General features: G+C 34.0%; 3 protein-coding genes across 4 annotated transcripts; all 3 read right to left on the reverse strand.

Annotated features, from left to right (window-relative positions):
- Positions 1-289: 289 nt before the first annotated feature.
- Positions 290-3636, reverse strand: LOC142622007 (uncharacterized). Its single transcript, XM_075795415.1, has 5 exons — positions 3248-3636; positions 2968-3099; positions 2718-2882; positions 1320-1625; positions 290-674 (listed from the first exon to the last, which is right to left on the reverse strand). The coding sequence occupies exons 1-5, from the start codon at positions 3524-3526 to the stop codon at positions 534-536; spliced, it is 1023 nt and encodes a 340-aa protein (XP_075651530.1). The 5' UTR covers positions 3527-3636; the 3' UTR covers positions 290-533.
- A 2444-nt stretch (positions 3637-6080) lies between these two features.
- LOC142628658 (uncharacterized) lies at positions 6081-10154 on the reverse strand. Of its 2 annotated transcripts, none has more exons than XM_075802709.1 (7): positions 9689-10154; positions 8978-9035; positions 8338-8418; positions 8166-8204; positions 7672-7911; positions 7449-7590; positions 6081-6879 (listed from the first exon to the last, which is right to left on the reverse strand). In XM_075802709.1, the coding sequence occupies exons 1-7, from the start codon at positions 9865-9867 to the stop codon at positions 6395-6397; spliced, it is 1224 nt and encodes a 407-aa protein (XP_075658824.1). In that variant the 5' UTR covers positions 9868-10154; the 3' UTR covers positions 6081-6394. The 2 variants fall into 2 exon arrangements, with proteins under 2 accessions (XP_075658824.1, XP_075658830.1); XM_075802715.1 differs by having other exon boundaries at positions 8166-8201; positions 9689-10153.
- A 3945-nt stretch (positions 10155-14099) lies between these two features.
- On the reverse strand, positions 14100-19465 carry LOC142622297 (origin of replication complex subunit 2). The gene is made up of 6 exons (XM_075795748.1): positions 19205-19465; positions 19008-19114; positions 16035-16167; positions 15349-15643; positions 14482-14709; positions 14100-14389 (listed from the first exon to the last, which is right to left on the reverse strand). Exons 1-6 carry the CDS (start codon positions 19346-19348, stop codon positions 14190-14192), a joined length of 1107 nt encoding a protein of 368 aa, XP_075651863.1. The 5' UTR covers positions 19349-19465; the 3' UTR covers positions 14100-14189.
- Between the last annotated feature and the right edge of the window lie 112 nt (positions 19466-19577).

The raw sequence follows: 19577 nt of genomic DNA on the forward strand, positions 1-19577 counted from the left end.
GACTTTTTCTCTTACCTTTCCTTGTATTTCCTTTCTCTAGTTCTCTTTTCTTGGAGAGTAACTATCTCAAATCAGTCATGTTACCACTAATTTCTCTATGAGCCCATGTCTGCAAATTGTTCATTACACTCTCTCAGGCTTGACCAATTCATGAACAACTAACAAGTTTTAATATAAACTCCATCTCACTTTAATTAGCCCAAAGAAAAAAGCAATCAAGTTTTAGAATGAAACAATACTAAGTGTATTGATTTAAATTGACATGAATGAAATCTTATCAGAGAATTAATTGAGTCCACAAACTCAAAGTGGGTCTAAATTTTCTGGGTACATCTTCTGTAGAAAGCCACCACTTGGTCATAATGGCTACCATGATTAGAAAATCTTACAGAAATTAGCTTGTATCCCAACCGAATTATATTGCCACTAGGAGATCTATAAATAATATATAGCAGTAGCAATAATGCACAACATCAATACCAAAAAGAAAAAGGGAAAAAAAGAAAAGAAAGAAAAAGGTGAACTTATTCTCATTAGAATTTTATCAAGCCCAAGTTCTTCAGCCAGTGCAGCTCCTCTGCTAGTCCTTCTTTCAAGCTTCTAGGGTTATAATCCAACTCTACTTTAGCCTTCTCACAGGAATATGCCCACTGATGTTTTAGAACATTCACTGTCTGCTCCAAAATTGAACAAAGAGTAGTAAGACTGTTGTAGACTATGAGATGAACTAAAAAAAGTAGAGTGAAGAGAATAACAGGAAGGAGGCCAGTTAGGCCAAATGACACATTCGCTCAAATAAGAACAGGTTATGGACAAGCTCATAGGTTGAAGTCTAATGAAATGTGTGATTTGCTTACCAATCGAGAGAGAGAGAGATGTGCCTAAGGTAAAAAAATCCATTTGCAGTACCTACTTCAAGTGGTGTGAGGTATTGATGTAGTGCAGACAAATAGTTGTTACCAGAGAAGGCATATATCCTGGTTTAAGTAAATGTCATAATTGTTCAATTTGAGCAATTCCTAAAAATCATATGATTTTGGGATTTAAGATGTTAAAAACATTTATGTTTAGTTCAAAACATTTGGCATGTTCTTTCTATTTTCCATTATATAACATATTGATAATAATTTTCAAAAGTCTTAAATACCTATCTTTTTTTCTTTTTCTTTTTTTCGAAAGGTTTAATTATTAACTGAGAACTTATACTTTGATATTTGGTGGATATCAAGAAGAATTCATTTAATTAATGGTCTACTAATGATTGATACACTATATAGGACTAAAAGGCAATTTTTTTTTTTTTTATAACTGAAGCATACCGGGGGGCTGATCAGAGGAAGCTTTCCCGTAATTCGTGAGAACATAACTGAGGCCCAGCCATATGCATCAATTGCCCAAAACGGGATATTAAACATAGGCTTTTTTGTCTCGGTGATGCTAGCAGCTATATCAAAAACATGCCTAAATGATGCATTTTCTCCTGTCAGAAGATATCTTTCACCAGGTTGTGCTTTGTTCATTGCTGCAATATGCCCCTCTACTACATCATCAACATGGCTAAAAGAAAATTTATCGTTTCCAGACCCTATATAGCCAGGTAACCGCCAATTAAAGCGTTCAACAATCTGAAAGGAGAAATATAACATCATCAAATGGAGCTATAAATAAGAAATGTGCATCTTGTAGGTGAACATCCAATAGTGCTCACTTGACAAAAACCCATATTAAAAGATTATTACCATAAATCTGTAAGTAATATTCTCCCCAGCTTACACCAAAGGCTGGAAACAAGTAAAAAGCATGACTCAACCTTTTTTTTCCCAAGTAATTAAGGAGAATGAGAGGAGTAGATGAAGACCTTATAGGTCTAACCCCAAGCCCACCCCAATCAGAATACTCTCATGACTCAACCAATTAACATGTCACTTCCGGGAGAGGTTTTATAGTAAATTCAACAGATTTCATTTATGAGGATAGAAAAGTCTCAAAGGTCCGTTTGGATAGAATTTATTGTTGAAAACTAAAAATACTGTAGAAAAATAATTTTTAAATGTCTAAAAAATTACTGTTTACTTTTTTTACTGTTCATATGCCTTAGTACACTGTTCATGGGACATGTCCATGAACAGTGCACTAAGAGCTGATCTTTAAAAAATAAAAAAAACGCGGAAAGCTTGGACGCAGACGCAGACGTGCTATCCAAACCCTCTCACTCAAAGTGTGGTTTTGACCAAGAGGGGGAGCTGGGACTGGGGATTTGAATAGAGACCTAACCTCTAGGCCCTACCATTTTAACTTTTTAAGAATGAAGCGTTAGCACCTAGACTTAAACCTCACGCAGTTCCACCAGAGCCCTTGATAATCCAATACCTTTAATAATTTGTACCATGCCATGGCATTTGAAGCAATGAAATATGTTGGTTGGTAAGCATTTTGTAGTCAAACTGGTAGTACCTTTCGCATTTTCCAAAATATTATAATTCAGAAAGTCACAACTGCAATCATAGGTCAAGCGAAGAGTTTGCAATAACATCTCTTTAGAAAGAAACCACAATCATGGCGGCAAAAATGTACTTCCTCTCATGAGTTATTGGATGACAACAACAAAGTCGCACAACTAACTTCCACTGAATGGCTTAGATATAAAGTGCTACTAATTTCAAGTTTCAACATCATCACAAGAAACTAGACAGAAGAAAAGGCGATAGTATTAATACCATTCTAGCAACAACATTTCCAGCAGTGACCTTGCCAGGCCCGTAAATAACTCCGGGGTAAACCGCCACTATTGGAACCCCCTCTGATGCAGCTTGTATAGCAATCTTATCGGCATAGGCCTTCGATTTCTCATACTCTGTACAAAAATACTTCTCATGATGAACCTACCACATCACATCACAATTTTTGTTATTCTAAGAAGAAAATACAAGTAAAAGAACAAAATCAAAAGGCAATATATCTCCCTACTTGATTCTCATCAGCAACACATCCATCATCAGTTGGTCCAAGAGCAAAAAACGACGAAGTGTATATAAGCTTTTCAATTGTCTCTGTCTCTCTCACTGCTTGTAACACATTCTTCAATCCTCCAACATTCACCTATTAGCAAAAACCCAAAAAAAAACAAAAAAAAACACTTTAACTATTCATAATCATATATATTATAGAATCCAAATCATGGGTCTAGTACAGTTGAATGTTTAGATATAAAAAAGAAGAATCTTGGAGAAGTTGAAAATGAGCTTACGGAGAAGAACTTAGAAGGATCAGGAAGCCAGGGCTCGACGACGGCAGCCACGTGGAAGATGACGTGGCAGTCGGAGCAGGCAGAGAGGAGAGACCGGTAGTCGGTGACATCACCGTAGACGATTTCGATGGCGGCGGAGTCAGTGGGCGGAGGAGGGAGGGAGGAGAGGTCGCTGGTGGGTCGAACCAACACTCGGACAGGGTGGCCTTGTTGGAGCAGAGCGTGGCATAGCCTTCCACCTAAGTAACCGGTTGCTCCGGTCACTAGTATCATCTTCATTGTAATCACTTTCCAATGTTTTTAGTCAACGAGGGTGAGAACAGTTCAATGGCAAACCACCAAGACTAGCAGTTCACTGTAGCAAAAAGACATTAAAAAATTACTATTATTTTATTGCTTAATTGGGTTTTGTGGCAGAGACGAAGAGAGAGAGAGAGAGAGAGAGAGAGAGAGGAAGTGAGAAAGAAATTAATAAAAAAGTAAACAGTATTTAGCTGATGAGAAAAATTTTTAAATTTAAAATAAATAAAATAGTTTTTTGAGATATTAAATCGTCGTTTGGTACATGTGTTTAAAAACTGAAAATTGTTATTTGAAAATATTTGTGAAAATACGTGTGGGTGAAAAAATATGTTGAAATACGTATAATATTGTTTAAAAACTGAAAATTGTTGTTTGAAAATACAAACCAAACTCCTCCTAAATGCTAAAAATTTTAGCTCTATCAATGTAGATGCTTTTACTACCATTTTAAATAAATGTGTGTTACTGTACTCCATTTTCTCACTTATATGATAAACTCTGCAATGAATTTAATTAGTAGAACATGATTTATTATGAATGTAAGGGAATGGAGCATCATACTCCTAAATTACACCGAATAAAAAATATTATTGAAAAAGTAAGTGGGAAGTGTCTTTCTTGTCCAAGAGTGAAATCAAGTACAATTTCACACATTCTCTGTAAATTGTTTTATTTTATTTTTTATTTTATATGGTTCGATTGTAATAATAGGATAAAATGAATGTGAATTATAGATCTCTCCGTTAGAGATATTAAAAAGTGTCAATCAATTTTTTGCATAATTTATTGTAATGAGTTGGGTCACTTGATATTTAAAACATTTCTAAACATTAGGAAATTATTTTTAACTTTTTTTAAGGTAGTATCTTATGTATTATTTGTGGGGAGTAAAAGGACCTGAGCAAGTATTTGAGCATTGGGCTTTATTGACAGGTGTCAATCCGTTTTTGACTAAAGGCCTTTAAGACTACAAGTTGGCCCACAGGGCGAAGGTCTGAGGATTCGTCCGAGGACGAATCTCCCCTCGGACAGACTCGCGATGACTTTGGGATTCACCAGGAAGATTAGAGGTAGAGTTCTGGAAAAACTGTTGATTAAGAGGAGGATCTAAGTACCCTCTAGATGCAACGGTGTGAGAGAAATATCTCAGAAAAAGGCTGCTACCTCCACATTTAAGATCCTTTACCTACCTCCCTAGCCGCATTAATGGGGAAGTGACCCCTGAACAGTAGAATTGACCTTCTTGCCATTGTTTAAAGACTTCAGGAAGGTGGTGGAAAGTGGAGGAGAGGATCTAAGGATAAAATTTGTGTGACACGTGGACAAAGAGGGAAGAAGAAGATGTATTTAAGAAGAGAAGAGAGTAAAGAATAAGGGGTCGGTCAGTTAGCTAGACATGGACTAAGAAGTGTAATCTTTGAAAGAGAAAGAGAGATAATACATAAATCGTCATCGGCTTACGTCCGAGGAGGTTCCTTTGTCATATTTGTTTATTGTTTGCAAATACTGTAACATTTTAGTCTGTTTATCAAGCTTCCAACACCACTAAACTAGATTTCGAATCCACACTCTACAAATTTTATTGTTTAAGGCTCATTGGGCCTGAGCTCACGTTTGTTTTTGGGTCCAGGCGCAATTGTGCACTTACATTATCTATATGTAGCATCTCTCTCACATTATATAGAACCAAACATGTCAAATAATTATCACATATCTACATCTCAGCAGATCTAGTGGACAGAGCGTTGGAATCAACGCTTGCCCTTGAAAGAGGTGTGGCATGCAGTGACACATATATAAGATATGTTTATATTCAAAATTTCTCTTTATATAACCCAATAAGATTCATTGTATTTTGAGGATAAATTTGCAATAAACTATTAGAAATATTTGTGCAGGACCAAATATTACCTAAGGAAAAATAACCTATAAATTTAAGAAACTTTTTTTTTTGAGAGGGAAATTTAAGAAACTTAAATTAAACTAATATTAATATCATTTAAACTAAATTAAAGAAAAGTAGATGTAAACTCTAGGATTCCCACTTGTAAAAATATAAAAGTAATAAAGCATTTGATAATTTAGCCACAATGCCAACTACCACCACTACCATTTAAAAATGATTTTCTTTTGTTTCACAATTAGCATGCCAATTATAAAATAATGACCCATCAAGCTCAAGATACAATTTTTTGTTAGGAGTACAATATTATATGATGATACTGATATAAAATTAGAGAGGACAATTTTGCCTACTTGTTTGTTGCTGGTTCCCTAGCTTCTTATTAGTGCTTACTTAAACAAATGATTTGGCACATCGTCCATTGAGTGTTTGTTTGGCAAGAGTAGGACTATTTATATGTCAATTGATGTTGACAGAACCGATCAAAATTGCATGTGCCGATCGGTTCTGGCAGTGCCGGCTAGTTCTACTTCTAGCAACTAGTTTTTTGGAAAACCGCTTTCGAGCTGTCAATTTGTTTAAGAGTGAGACAAAAAATGTGACTTAAAACAAATAAATTGGCATATATGAAAAAAATAAAAAATAAAAATAAAACTTTATCAAATACATATTTCATATACATTAATCCTGACAGGGTTGATATACATCGAAACTTCCTCGGTAGAAAAAATTTTTGTATGTCATCTATGTCCGAGAGTAAATTATCTACATTGTTGTTAAAAAGAGGCCATCAGCTCAAAATTATGCAAAATTCTTATTGCCTACAAAAACAGCACATCATACACTTCACATGTCATGGACATACTGCTTTGGACCAAATATTAATCCAACAAATTTTTCATAGACATGCACCGAGAAAGCGAGAACTAGTGCATGAGAGATTATAGTCTAGAGCGGCGTATGCATTTGATGGGATTAAATGGAGTATGCCTCCTTGTGGAAGTAAATAGGCGTCCATTTGAAGAACTTGATTTGATATCCCAATCTTCCACATTCTTGGGTACACACACATCAAAAAGGATTTGACCAAGAACACCATGAGCATTAATGCTTGGTAGATTTTGAAGGTGGATCAAACCTTCCTTACGATCATCTTGCACCGACCCAACGTCTCTCCCATCATAGTACTCCATCGAACTGGGCAAGTAATGGTCACTTGGTCCTAAAGCAAGCCCCTGAAAACTACTTGAGTTTGTTGTTGCTTTCCTCAAGTCGTCAATTGGCTCAAGGATCTCGTCACGTGTTCCCTCTATGCCCATCCTTTCCCCTTCAAGTCGACGAATTCTTTGAGAATAAACTTTAGCTGCTTTACCAAGGAGCTCAGTCACAGCAGCCTTATAGTCAATCGGATAATGCCGATAATGACCTGTGACAGGATAGAGTCACACAATAATCTTTTGAAAATATCACAGCATGGTCTATAGGAGTAAATGGAAACAAAATTAAGATCGATCAAACAATGTCATTTGAATGTACAATATTGACTTATGAGTCTTTTTCTTTTCTTTTTTCAAACATTAATTAATGAAGTGGGCTATTGATCAGAGTAGAGGTATGCTTTAAGGGGTGGTAATCTGTGTATTTGGCATTTCTTTACCACAATTGAAAACAATTGGAGCAATTTTGATTGTGTATTTGAGTGCAGTCAGTATGCAACTAGGATAGTTTCTGTAGTGTTAATTAATACACTTACTAAGGTTAATAGAGTGATGCTATGGCTGCTATGAATTTTACCACACAAATACAAAAAACTAATGTGTTAACTTTCAAACATTAAACAAAAAAGTAATTCAAGGTTTTATTTATTATGTTGTCGATGTAGCACTAATCGCATTCATGCCACGTTAGTTTGTAAAACTTTTATAGTTTAATCGGTAGTAGTTTTAACATTTTCCATGGTTGATATTAACATAGTCAGTAAGTTTAGAAGCAGACCTACGTGAGGAGAGTCATTCCATTTCACTAGCTTAATGTCACCCCCAAGATCTTGTAGTCGTTGAGCAAAATTGCAGATAGTTTCATAATTAGCAAGATCATCATTTTCAGAGCATAAAATGAGATATGGGGCCCGCATGTTCTGCAGAAAACAAAGTTGTATAAAAACAGAAGAAAAGGAAGTGAATACTTTGAATGGTACTAAGTCCTCATATATACTTACAACAGAGGAGTACAGAGTCTGCCAATACTCGGCACGCTGTGATTCAAGTCGGCTGAGGAAGAGGGCATCAAGACTAGAAGCAATGCTGTGGACTATCCATGATGCTATTCTTGGTGGTTGGGACATGTTGAGAATAGTTGGGTGAAGAAGAAATCTTGTACCCACATCGCTGGTAAAGTCTGCTGGACTGGAATCATAGATATGGCCAGATATACAGTCTCTAACCAGTTGGAAGTCATCCTTCATGAGAAAAAAATAATAGTAACAATAGTTAAATTTGGACACCGAAATTCTTAAACTATATGAGCTTTGCAAATATGAGAAAAAAATTATTTTGCCCCCACCATATAGAGACTGCGGGAAATTAAACATAATGAGTTTCACCTTGGAATGTATTTTATTGCTTTTATGCAATAAAATTGGATTAATATATAATGCTATCTGCTTAATTGCAAAAGGGAAGTGGGAGGAGGGAGAAAAAAAGAAGAGCATACCAGATTTTCCAGTCCTTCACACTTTCCTTCAATTATCTGCTAAAAAAGGAAAATCTATTTACATATCTATCACCAAAAGAGAAAGCTTTCTGATACCTGCAATGGTACCGTGTAAAGGGAAACCCTTAAAAAATCACATACTCAGGTCACTTGAAACTTTAGAAGAAATTACCTGAAGGACCTTGTACATGCAAGCTTTAGGACCACCCGAAAAAGAAGCAAGGACTACAGGGCGTGGCCTAATTTTTAGCTCCTAATCAAAATATAAAACAAGGCAATTATTAGCTAACCCTTTCACAAACTTGAGCATGAGTATTCAGTTTTACTTGTGGAAGAGGAACATATAAAGTGCTATAGTACTTTTAAGGAAGGGAAAAACATAGGTATAGTTCCTTAGGTTGCCTAATTAAATTTAACCACATGGTTGCTTTGACAAATGTAGTGTAAACAATGTTATTGTTCCCAAGTACAATTAATTTAATCATGTGACTTATTGATCAATGCAACCACATTTTTTAATTTAGTTGATGAACCTCAGGTACCGCACCAAAGGAACTATACCTAAATTTTACCCTTTAAGTAAATCATTTGAAACCAGAGGAAGACATATGGATGCAAAAGGTAAACAGATACTGCAACTCTTTTCTTTCTATTTGTAATTACGAATACCCCACCCAAATCAATGGCAATACAACTCAAGCAGGATTTCCAATGCATCGAAGTTCCATAAAAATTTCAATAGGAATAGGTTAAAGGAGTAACTGAATAAAAGCTTTTCACCAATGGTAGTTGCAACTAATTTTAGCACTGACCTGAACAAGTTCATTGACAATGTCAGCTGCCAGAGTTGCGGCTTTCTCCGGGAAAAACCTGGGCGGATTAAACATAAAGTCCAAATCAACATATGTGCACAAAAAAGAGGAATTATATAGTGCAACTTTTATTCTGATAGTAGCAATTGAATAAGACCCAGTAGTCATTCTAACAAATACTAATCTTATTATAAGCCTGCAACTGTAAATTGCAAAACAGCCCATTAATTTGTGATTTGTGTTATCTTACCAAAAATACAGTGATTTTGAAACAGTTGAAGATTGATTGTTCAAAGAGACATTAATAAACTACCATTAATACTTATCAAAATAAATAAATAAATAAACTACCTTTAACAAAATCATGGACCAAAATAGCAACAAACTTATCCTAAAAATACAAAAACACACATACATTTGATAGAACAAATTTGGAGCCAATAAAGTAGTAGCACATAAACTTCCATAAAACTAAAGATGCCAACTTTCACTTTATTGGTGCACACAATTCGCAAATCTAAACCAAACCCAGATAGCCGATTTTGTTTAGCCATGATTTCATATATCTCAACCTCGCAAACTCAGTAAAAATTAAATAAATAAAAAAAAACCAATAGAATCAAGAAAAGCTAAACACACATTAAAGACAACAACTTTAAGAAAAATAAATAGACCCAATTCAGATTAATTAAGAACAAAATTGGAACTCACGAATTGAGAAACTCAGGGTGACAGATGAGTGAATTCCAACCCAAACACGAGTAGAGCTGCACGTAGTTCTTCAAGTGCCTCTCCTGGCTAGACAACCAAGCAAACACCACCACTATCCCTTCTATTTTCCCACCCCTTTCCCTTCTTCCCCAATAATATTTACCCCCAAATCCCCACATTTTTTCCTTTCCCAAGAATTCAAATTCCCGGAAAAACAAATATATATATATATATATATATATATATATATATAATTTTTTTTTTCCACCAATACTTGTAAAAATCCTTAAACTTTACGAAAATTTTCAGAAAAGTGACCTCGGATTTGCCTATGACGGAAACTGGACTTTAAATCATCGTAACAAATCGAGAGAAACTCGGGTAGTGGTTGAGCTTAGAGAGAGAGAGAGAGATGATATCATATGTGAGCTTCTGTCTTTTTGTTTTTTCTGTCTTTAAAAATTTTGGAGCTGTTTAAATATTCTTATATCAAAGAAACAAAAATACAAAAGTAAGGATAAGAGGGCCTAAGAACAAGGATTTTGATTCTCTGCAGTCATGAGTCCTCTGATTTCTGTGTTATACTAATACTAATTTGCCACGTGGTTTATGAGCTGCACTTACTGTTTGTGCCCACATTACAAAAGTACCCTGGATTGTGCGGTGGCAACATGTCATTGGCTGTTAAATCGCATCTAATGCGGCGAATCGATTCGTTTGGACGGCATGGATAGAACGTCAAACGCTGTTAAAATTACTGTTTTTTTTTTTTTTTTTTTAATTTTGAGGGTTTGTTAAAATTACCGTTGTGTGTACAATTAAAAGGAAAAATAAAATGGAGTAACACATAAAATTTCTTAATTTTTGCTACAAACATCTTCCGTAAATTGTGACAACTTGTTCGTCACATTTATACAATTTGTTATTTTTTCTTCACCATTCACCATTTATTAAGTGAATAATTATGGTACAAATTGTGACATTTTATGTGGTTTTATAATTTTTTATAAAAATTTTAGTAATACGTAAGAAAACACAATTTTTATCATAACTCAAATAGTGAAAGTCAAATAATGGGTCCATAACTTCATTACTTATAACTCATCACATTATAATACGTGAGTGACGAAAAAAAAGTGATAAGTCCATGTTACTTTTACATATAGCTAGTCATATAAATGTAGAAAAAAATTATAACTTTTTTATATAGTATTAAAATTAAAATTAATAAATAACAATTAATTAATATAAAAGTAACATCCATATATCCTATCGCGTAAGGTAGTTATGATAAAAATGGTAACTTTTTTTTATGTGTTAATAGAATTAGTGAAGATAATGAAATACTAGATTTGTATTTCCTGTCTTTGCAAATTACAAATTAAGGGTCTATCATCGTTATCGTTTATATCTATTTGAGGTTCATCCAATGGTGACACAGCGTGGCAAGTCAGTACACAGTTCCAATAATTGACGTAACGCAACAAAACTGAATTTGTCGAGTCTTTGAAGATAAGATGAGAATGGGTCTTTGAAATCTTCTTAAGACTTCTAACCAGAAATATTAGACTTTCCTTAATTTGCTTTATTAAAGCCGAAGATATATCCTTCAAAAACAAAAACTAGAAAAAGATGTTTCACACGGTTACGAGTTTCACAAGACGAGGAAATGTGTAAACAAATAAATGTAGTGACTAGTCATAGAGATGTTGTGATACAAGTACAACATCGAATATAAACATTAAATGTATATAAATGTTATTTGAGTATATATATGTCATTTGATATCATTTTATTGGTATATGTGTTTCAGTCAACTATATATTAGTATTTTATCGTTAAATGATTATAAAAAAAAGTATTTTATTGTTAAATAAAAAATTTGTAATTCAAACTCTACCTACACCATAAACTAATTGTAGTGACTAGTCATAGAGATGTTGTAATACAAGTACAACGTCCAATTATATGAATGTTATTTGAGTATATGTATATTATTTGATATCATTTTATTGGTACGTGAGTTTCAATTAACTTAACTAATATATCAGTATTTTGTTATCAAATAAAAAACTACGAACTCTACTTATACTTATAAATCGATTGGTACTTTAACCTAATAATAAAAATAATTATTATATAAAAGTTATAGATTAAAATTTTATTGTATCAATAATTTAAAAAAATATATATATAAAAAAAAAGATATATAAGTTTCTCAATAAAGTGTGTGCTATAAAATATATATTCAACTTATATACTATGGTTCTATTCACCTTTAATGATTATCATTTCTTTTTTTTTCTTTTTTTTTTTTAGACGTAAGAGAGAGAATTTCATTGAAACAATATTGTGTTACATCCAGGGGCGGAGCCAAGGGGGGGCGAGAGGGGGCAGCTGCCCCCCTACCTGCCCCATAATTTGTATATAGTAGTTTTTTTTTTTTTTTTTTAGAAGCTTATATAATAATATAGTGATAGAGTTTGATGTTAGAAAGCCTAAATTGCCCCTACACATATCAGAAAGCATGTTACTATAAGAGAAAAAAACAATCACTATACTAGTTTTCGTCTTTTCCTAGTGGACCATTTAAATAGTTAAATTCACTATTATAGAATTTCTTTACTTCTCACAGGGTCACAGTATATAATACAAACTACAAATTACAAATTGGTATTTTTTAGACATAAAAAAGGTCAATGATGAAAAAATTGAAATCACCTTCTTTTTGTGTATAGAGCATTAAAAAAATATACTTTGTGTTCTTTCCATTCAGGATGTAAATCACAATATATGATTTAATTTTTTTTCTAATAACCCACATGTATGAGATGATGTGCTAAGTTGAGGAATGTTGTGAAATTGCTGTGAATTTTTATTGTATCCTTGACATGACTTATATTTTCTTCTAATTTTTTCATAGTTTCATACCCTTTCTATAAATCTTAATTTTAACTACTTAAACAAATAAAGAAACATATGCTTAATTCTACAATTTTTTTTAAAAGAATGCAAGGCACTGAAAAATTAATACAACTTTATAGGTATATTATTATATTCCTAACACTCCTACATTAATTTATTTTCTCAATTTATTTTAATTTCAACATTATGTATTTAGATTTTTTTATTTATTTACTATAATTTGATTATTTTTGTTTTCTTTATTTTAATAATATAAAATACATACACACACATGTAGTTAATTGAGCTTATGAAGAAACATTATCATAATAATGAGTATCGAAATGTCATTTAATCTTGCCCCCCTGAGTTGAAATCCTGACTCTGACACTGGTTACATCGCCACTAGTTACATCACATCCTTTGGACATTGGCTAGACATGTATAGCCAATCCAATCAAATAGCCAGCAAGTCTTGGTCTCATTTCAAAAAAAAAAAAAAAATATTGGTCTCATTTTTTTATATACTATGGTTCTATTCACCTTTAATGATTATCTTTTCATATAACCAAGTCTTGGTCCCATTTTTTTTAACTCGACTATAGATTCTCATTTAATTAGATATGCTCAATCATATTAATAATTAGTTTCTTTAAAAAATTATATATATTAACAACTAGTTTTTTTCTTTGATTTTTATCTCTATTGGGAATTATTTTAGTATTTTCATAATATAATAACATTAATTGAAAAGGTACGATATTTGGATAAACCATAAAATAATTATTTTTGTATCGCATGGGTTAATGTTACTCTATTATTTAATATTTTTGATTTTTTTTTTGAGAAATAGTATCTTTGACTTAATTCACAACTTATGTTATTTTTATCATTAAAGTGATACCACCGCACACTCTTGGTGCGATAGTCACTTCACAAGTATAAATGCTTGTGAGGTGTGGGAGGTAAGGGCCGGAGTTCAATTCTCCAAAAAAGGACTTCACACACATATACATTTAGATTAAGTTAAAATAGAATTATATTTTGTATCAAAAAAAAATCATTAAAGTGACAATGTATTTATAAAACTAAAGATGTTTGGAGAAAATGAGTAATTTATATAGATTTTTTAGGATTATACTAAACATAAGAATCTCACACTCTCAATAATTTAATCATATTCCTAATCAAATCAAAATGACATACTTACATCCCAATTGTCCAAATTCCCAGGTACCACATTTCTAAGAACATATTAGACTCTTAAATGCTATGTTATAGTGGAGTTTTATTTTTATTTTCAAGGTTCAGTTAAATGGCCAGAAATTAATAAATAAATAAAAACCAACAAATTGGATCTTTTTTTTAATTTTGTTTTAAAAAAACAAAGAAATGTTTTTTTTTTTTAATTTTGTTTTAAACAAAGAACTGTTTTTTGATCATAAGAACAAAAATCTATTGATTTCTGCATTAAAATGCGTTTGGAAAAACACCATCCAAGAGGAGATTTTCTTTTGGTCTGAGAGAAGGAAATTCAATCTTAAATTTTTTTTTTTTTCCAAGAGGATTATATAAACACAAATAGGACATGAAAAAGTTATTGATTAATCTCCATTAATAGTTTTTCAAGTGCCTCAGTCATGAGAGGGATGTACAAGCAATCCTGGCCGTCCGAATGCCTTCTGGTCTTGACCAATTCATGATCTTTAAATTCTGTCAAATGGGAGTTCAATGTAACCTGGCTGCTGACCAGGAAACGCTCTCTACAGACTGTGTACAAATTGTTAATTGGCATCCCTGAAAACGAAAGAAAGAAAGAAAAAAAAGACTAAATATATAAAAACTAAAATTCACAGCAAAATTCCTTAAAAGTACGGAGAGCTTCTTGCCTTCTTCATCAGGATGAGACAGCTGATATTCTGCAAGAACTCTGAAAACGCTTTGGGCATTGGGTGTCAAACTCTGCAAAACTATTGCAGCAGTTTTGGCACTTTGAGCGGTACTGCCATGTGCGAGAATTAAAGGAAAGAACATTCCTTCAACCTTGTATGGTGCAAAGGTCGGAACATGATACCAACACCAGTTGAACTGTGTGTGAACCATCTTCTTGTCCCACACTGTCAACCAAATTAGGATATGGTAATTAGGCTCAAAGACCACACAAAAAAAAAACAGTAATATCCAGAATATTCTATCTCTGAAATGCTTCAAATTGGCATATTCTTTCCATGCAGACACTTTGTTACAATGAAGATACGAACATACAAATATACACTACCAAATAGTCAACATGGAAATATTTTGTTATCCACTTGCAGTTGCAGGGAAGGATGACAAATTGGCCAATACCTTTTTGTGGCTTACCACGAGAAAAGTCAGATCCCAAACTAGCCTAAATGAATGACCAATCCCTTCATTTAGACCTTTCCTCTTTCAATGAAGAAATTCAAAACTTTGAAGAATAAGAGAATCGAATGCATATCAAATCCTTCACACCCAACATCAAAATTCTCACTTGCAAAAGACATATTTACCTAAAATAATTGAACAATTTAACTTCAACCACACTAATAGAATTAACAACAAAAATTTGATTGAGATAGTTGAACAATGCAAAAGCACAATGAAGAAAAAAATGTCCTGTGGTATGAAATCATAATACTATTGCTAGTAATTAGACAAGAAATTAACATGCACACTGCTAAGTGCTAACTTAATCTCTCTGAAATAATTATTATAATAACAAAAATACTTACAAAGAGGTGCATTCACATGGTCAATTGAAGCAACAATACGGATGCAAGAACAAGCAGTTATTTGCGCAAGATACTGTTGAGTTTCAGAGTCTCTTAATGCAGGTCCATCAATGTTGTGAATAACAACACATATGAAACAATCTTTATCCTCTGCTTCTGATCCATTCAAAAATGCAAGAAGATCATCCATGGACCGAGAATTAAATGGCTGTTGAGCTTTAGGCAGGTTCCCTGAAGAAGTCGCTCGTTTGCTTTTCAATTGATCCCATAGAACTTCAGCTAAGGCTATCACAACCTACATTTCAAACAGCAGAGATCAGTAATGGAGCATGGGGAGAACAAAAGGTCAATAAACAGTACATAGCCTCCTTAATTTTTTATAGTGTATATTGTGTTCCATTTGCAATTCAGTAGTGGAAACAATTTTTGTTAAATCTATGTCTGCTAATAGATTTTTTTTATTTTTTTTTGGTGAAGGACTAACAGATTTTTTGATTGGTAAGTTATACATGCACTCAATGGGTCATGAACCCATGACCTCACCCTCCATCCATAAAAATGGAAGGAAGAAATACTGATTGAGTTATAGCTCATTGGTTTATTTCTAAAAATAGATACATCAATATAAATAGCAAGCAGTGAAGTAAGCACTTATCACCTTCAAATTGTGTTTGAGCAAATGATACCTGTTTAATATTAATTGCTTGAAGATAGCCATTGATTACAACTACAGAATAGTCAGTCAACGCGGTTGAAGCAAAATCTTCAATCAAAGCTTTCTTAGATCCAAATCCATACATCAGAAGGCCAAAACCACATCTGCTAAATTGAAAAGAACAGCTAAAACACATGAAGAGATTTCCAATAACATACAATATTAGTTACATAACTTTCCAAGCATGACAATAAAAAAGAGAAAACAAGTACACCAACAATAATACATAGTTAACCTGTTAATCAATTCCTCAAAGTCATCTAAGATTCTAAGCAATGTGCAGTTATGCATGAACTAAGTCTCTGCTAGGTGCAAAATTTTTAAAAGTACAAAGTTGGGTTTGCAATGACAAGTGCCTTCCACCAAAAGCACAAGCACAAGGTTGTGGGTTTGAGTCCGGGAATCAGCCTCTCCAATAAATTGGAGGTATGGCTGCCTACCATAACCTCTCTCAGACCTTGCAAAAGTGGGAGCCTTGTGCGCTAGGTACAACCTTAAGTTGCATTTGCTAAGTATGGATGAAGTATCACCTAGAATTATAAATAGAGTACCTATCTTTAAGGGCAACGTAAAATAACATAAAAATAAAGATACTGTCTACTGTGAATACAGCAGAGACACATACCTCAAAAGAAGCAATGTCTCAAACTGAAACTAACCCTTGTGCCAAAGAACCTTTGGAAAAGTCCCTGTACCACATAAAGGTGCAGTAAGGATGCTTATCCTCTCATATAACCATAAATGCTTGGCAGAAGCTTCTCTACTGGTATGCTATTCTTCCCAAAGATAGTCCATTACTTTGGTACCACTGCCAACTTAGTTCAAGCGTTTCTGTTTCCCAGTAGCTTCCATGGTTTTTCGGGAAAACACTTTACCTTCTCTACCCTTCCAGATAATATTTGGTTAATGAGTTAAAAGTTTCCCTCTGTAGTTTTGCTCAGAATAGGCAGGTAAATTCCTTCCCTTAGAACTGTACTTGAGAGTTTCCTACGTCATACAGCTCAGTGGTTAACTCTTTCGGTGTTCCATTTTTTAATACCATTTCTAATTGAATGAGATTTCTCATCTTCCCATGTTGAGCTGGTCAATCAGGGCTAAGCTCAAATAAAAGGTTTACACTTCAGCCTATTGGTAGCCCATCCAATGTTAGAATTCAGATTGATTCTCACCCCTCACCCTGAGACCTTGACACTCGCCGCCTTGCTTGGGCTTTGGAAACCCATTCAAAGTAGAATTCCCATTCCAGACCGTCTTGTTTGCTATATAAGTGAGTCCTAGCCTGGGGCATTGATTTTGTTCCTCATAAGATCAATATCACAACCTATGAGTTCTGCAAGTTTCACATTTAAGTAATAACCTATCCGGCAGTTAAAGATATAAATAGATACATACTTCACAACAACATTTTAAGAAAGAGTATTTTCAGATGTCAGCAGTTGTCTGGTCCTATCAAACAGTAAATATCCAACGCCAAGCAAGAGAAGGGCAGCACATGAGCTATAAAGTCATGCATTTCTCTGAAAGTGAGGACAATGCCCCTGTTATCCTCAATTCTCAAAGGTGCCGGGTTTACTAGGGTAAGGTGACTATGAAATCATAGTTAACAGGTTTCCCTCCAGTACCATCTTGCTTTCCTGAGTAACTATTCAAAGATGAAACCCCTCAATTTTCTTCTTAAAGTATATTTCGTTTTGGGTTGGACCAAGATTATTCTCTAGGTTGAAAATCTACAAATACATGAATCTTCTTGATTTTCAAGTTGAGGTTGCTTCTTTGACACCCCTGCTGTAGCATTATAAACATTATTGTTACTCTTGCTACCATCAAGATAAATATGACTCCTTCCCTTGTTCTTGCCAATGCATATGGGATATTTTAAGTGAGCATCTTTTTTAGTAGTGGGGGATACTACTAGGAAGAAATTTATAGAAGATTGGCACTAAAAGCTAGCCAAAATCAAAATTAATCGGAAGCTTGGTCTAAAATTCCTGAGAAATTAGCTTTTTTCCACAGCTAGTTCTAATCCAATAAGCAAGGCTTCATGGTCAGTTCCATTGTTCATGCGGGGGAAAAAAAGCTGATATAAATGGTGAGAAACTAGACCAATAAGAGAGATAAAAATACACTTGCTCCTGCACCACCTTGCTCCAAGCCCATCAAATTCTTTTCAGTCTATTACTGTTCCATTACTCTGGCTGCTGCTACTATTCTTTTTTAGCAGCAAGACATCAACATCTGATATCATGCCATGCCAGGATAATTATAATCATTTTTCAGCATAAATTTTGTTCTATGCTGATTATTTTCATCCTTCATCTTATCCATTGATTCTATTTTGATTTACTCAATTGTGCTGATCAGTACGCCTCTTCCAGCCTACAGTATTCATCCTCATCGACCAGGACCTCTGGAGTCCGTATTTTAGTCCCATCAGTCATCCAGAAAGAGGGTTCAACCCTTCCCAGCTCATCACGAGGCCTGTAATTCTTTCTCCAAATTCTTTCACACCATCTTCGTTCCATCACCGTAAACACCATACAAGCCCATCTAATATCAATTAACTAAACGTGCACAACTGGCTCCCTAACATAGGTACCAATCATTTGCACAGTTCACGCTATGCAAACTAAAAACCACAAAATAACACACCCATCACAGATTAACAAAAACAAATACTATCCCAATACTAAATCTAGGTATCCATATGAATGAAACAATCTAGGTACTCATACACACACAAACAATTGTAACAATGCTTACCCTAAATTTGTCACAATTGAAGTGATTTCAGCTCAATATCACTCTCAACAAAACAAAACAAATCACTACACACCAAACTATTTCAAACACCACAACTAAACAAACGCACCTCTATTCCATAACATATATATATATATAAAGAACAACTCCTTCATTTCTTGATTAAATAAAGCAGAGCACACACCTTAGCTCGAAAACCCATTTGGAGTACAAACTCTTGTAGCTGTTCGTCAAAGCCACGACCTCTTTCTCGTGCTTTGGCTCAATATTAGACGCCGCTGCCCTCAGTTCCTAAACATAAATTTCACAAAAATAAACTAAATTGAAATTTTTTTGATATTTTTGTGAAGATTAATAACCCTAGATTTTAAGAGCGAGTACCTGTTCGTCGACGAGGTTAATTTCAGAGAGCTTGCGAGTGGATTTCTTTCCCGAGCTTCCCAATTCTTTCGCGAGAAAATAGTTTCTCGAGAATCCGAATTCCTCCTCTTCCTCCATATCTTCAATGTCATTGTTGGCCTCCATTGTCAACGATTTTCTCAAGCTGATTGAAATGCAAGAAATGGCGGTGAAGTCGCAATGAGTGAAGTGAAGAAAATTTGGCTTCTTTTTGTTTGTGCCCTAGAAGCGAATTTTCCCGCGTTTTTTTCCTCACATTCGGGTCGAGAAGTTTAAGTGACATACGGGCCGGGTTGAATAAGGTCCATTGGGCGCTTTCCCATTTTAACTTGTAGGTTGTACGGCAATTACACTC

Source organism: Castanea sativa, chromosome 1, assembly GCF_040712315.1.
Source record: "Castanea sativa cultivar Marrone di Chiusa Pesio chromosome 1, ASM4071231v1".
In the NCBI taxonomy this organism is placed as follows: Eukaryota; Viridiplantae; Streptophyta; class Magnoliopsida; order Fagales; family Fagaceae; genus Castanea; species Castanea sativa.

Excerpts from the sequence above, each read along its gene's own strand:
- LOC142622007 (XM_075795415.1), bottom strand. The coding sequence starts at position 3,526 with ATGAAGATGATACTAGTGACCGGAGCAACCGGTTACTTAGGTGGAAGG. Across the intron at positions 1,626-2,717 it reads GAAATGTTGTTGCTAGAATG|ATTGTTGAACGCTTTAATTG; the intron begins GTATTAATACTA and ends TTCTCCTTTCAG. Across the intron at positions 675-1,319 it reads TTCCTCTGATCAGCCCCCCG|ACAGTGAATGTTCTAAAACA; the intron begins GTATGCTTCAGT and ends ATTTTGGAGCAG.
- LOC142628658 (XM_075802709.1), bottom strand. The coding sequence starts at position 9,867 with ATGTGGGGATTTGGGGGTAAATATTATTGGGGAAGAAGGGAAAGGGGT. Across the intron at positions 8,205-8,337 it reads GCATGTACAAGGTCCTTCAG|CAGATAATTGAAGGAAAGTG; the intron begins GTAATTTCTTCT and ends TTCCTTTTTTAG. Across the intron at positions 7,912-8,165 it reads GTGAAGGACTGGAAAATCTG|GATGACTTCCAACTGGTTAG; the intron begins GTATGCTCTTCT and ends TTTCTCATGAAG.
- LOC142622297 (XM_075795748.1), bottom strand. The coding sequence starts at position 19,348 with ATGGAGGCCAACAATGACATTGAAGATATGGAGGAAGAGGAGGAATTC. Across the intron at positions 19,115-19,204 it reads TTAACCTCGTCGACGAACAG|GAACTGAGGGCAGCGGCGTC; the intron begins GTACTCGCTCTT and ends ATTTATGTTTAG. Across the intron at positions 16,168-19,007 it reads AAATGGGTTTTCGAGCTAAG|ATGTGGTTTTGGCCTTCTGA; the intron begins GTGTGTGCTCTG and ends TCAATTTAGCAG.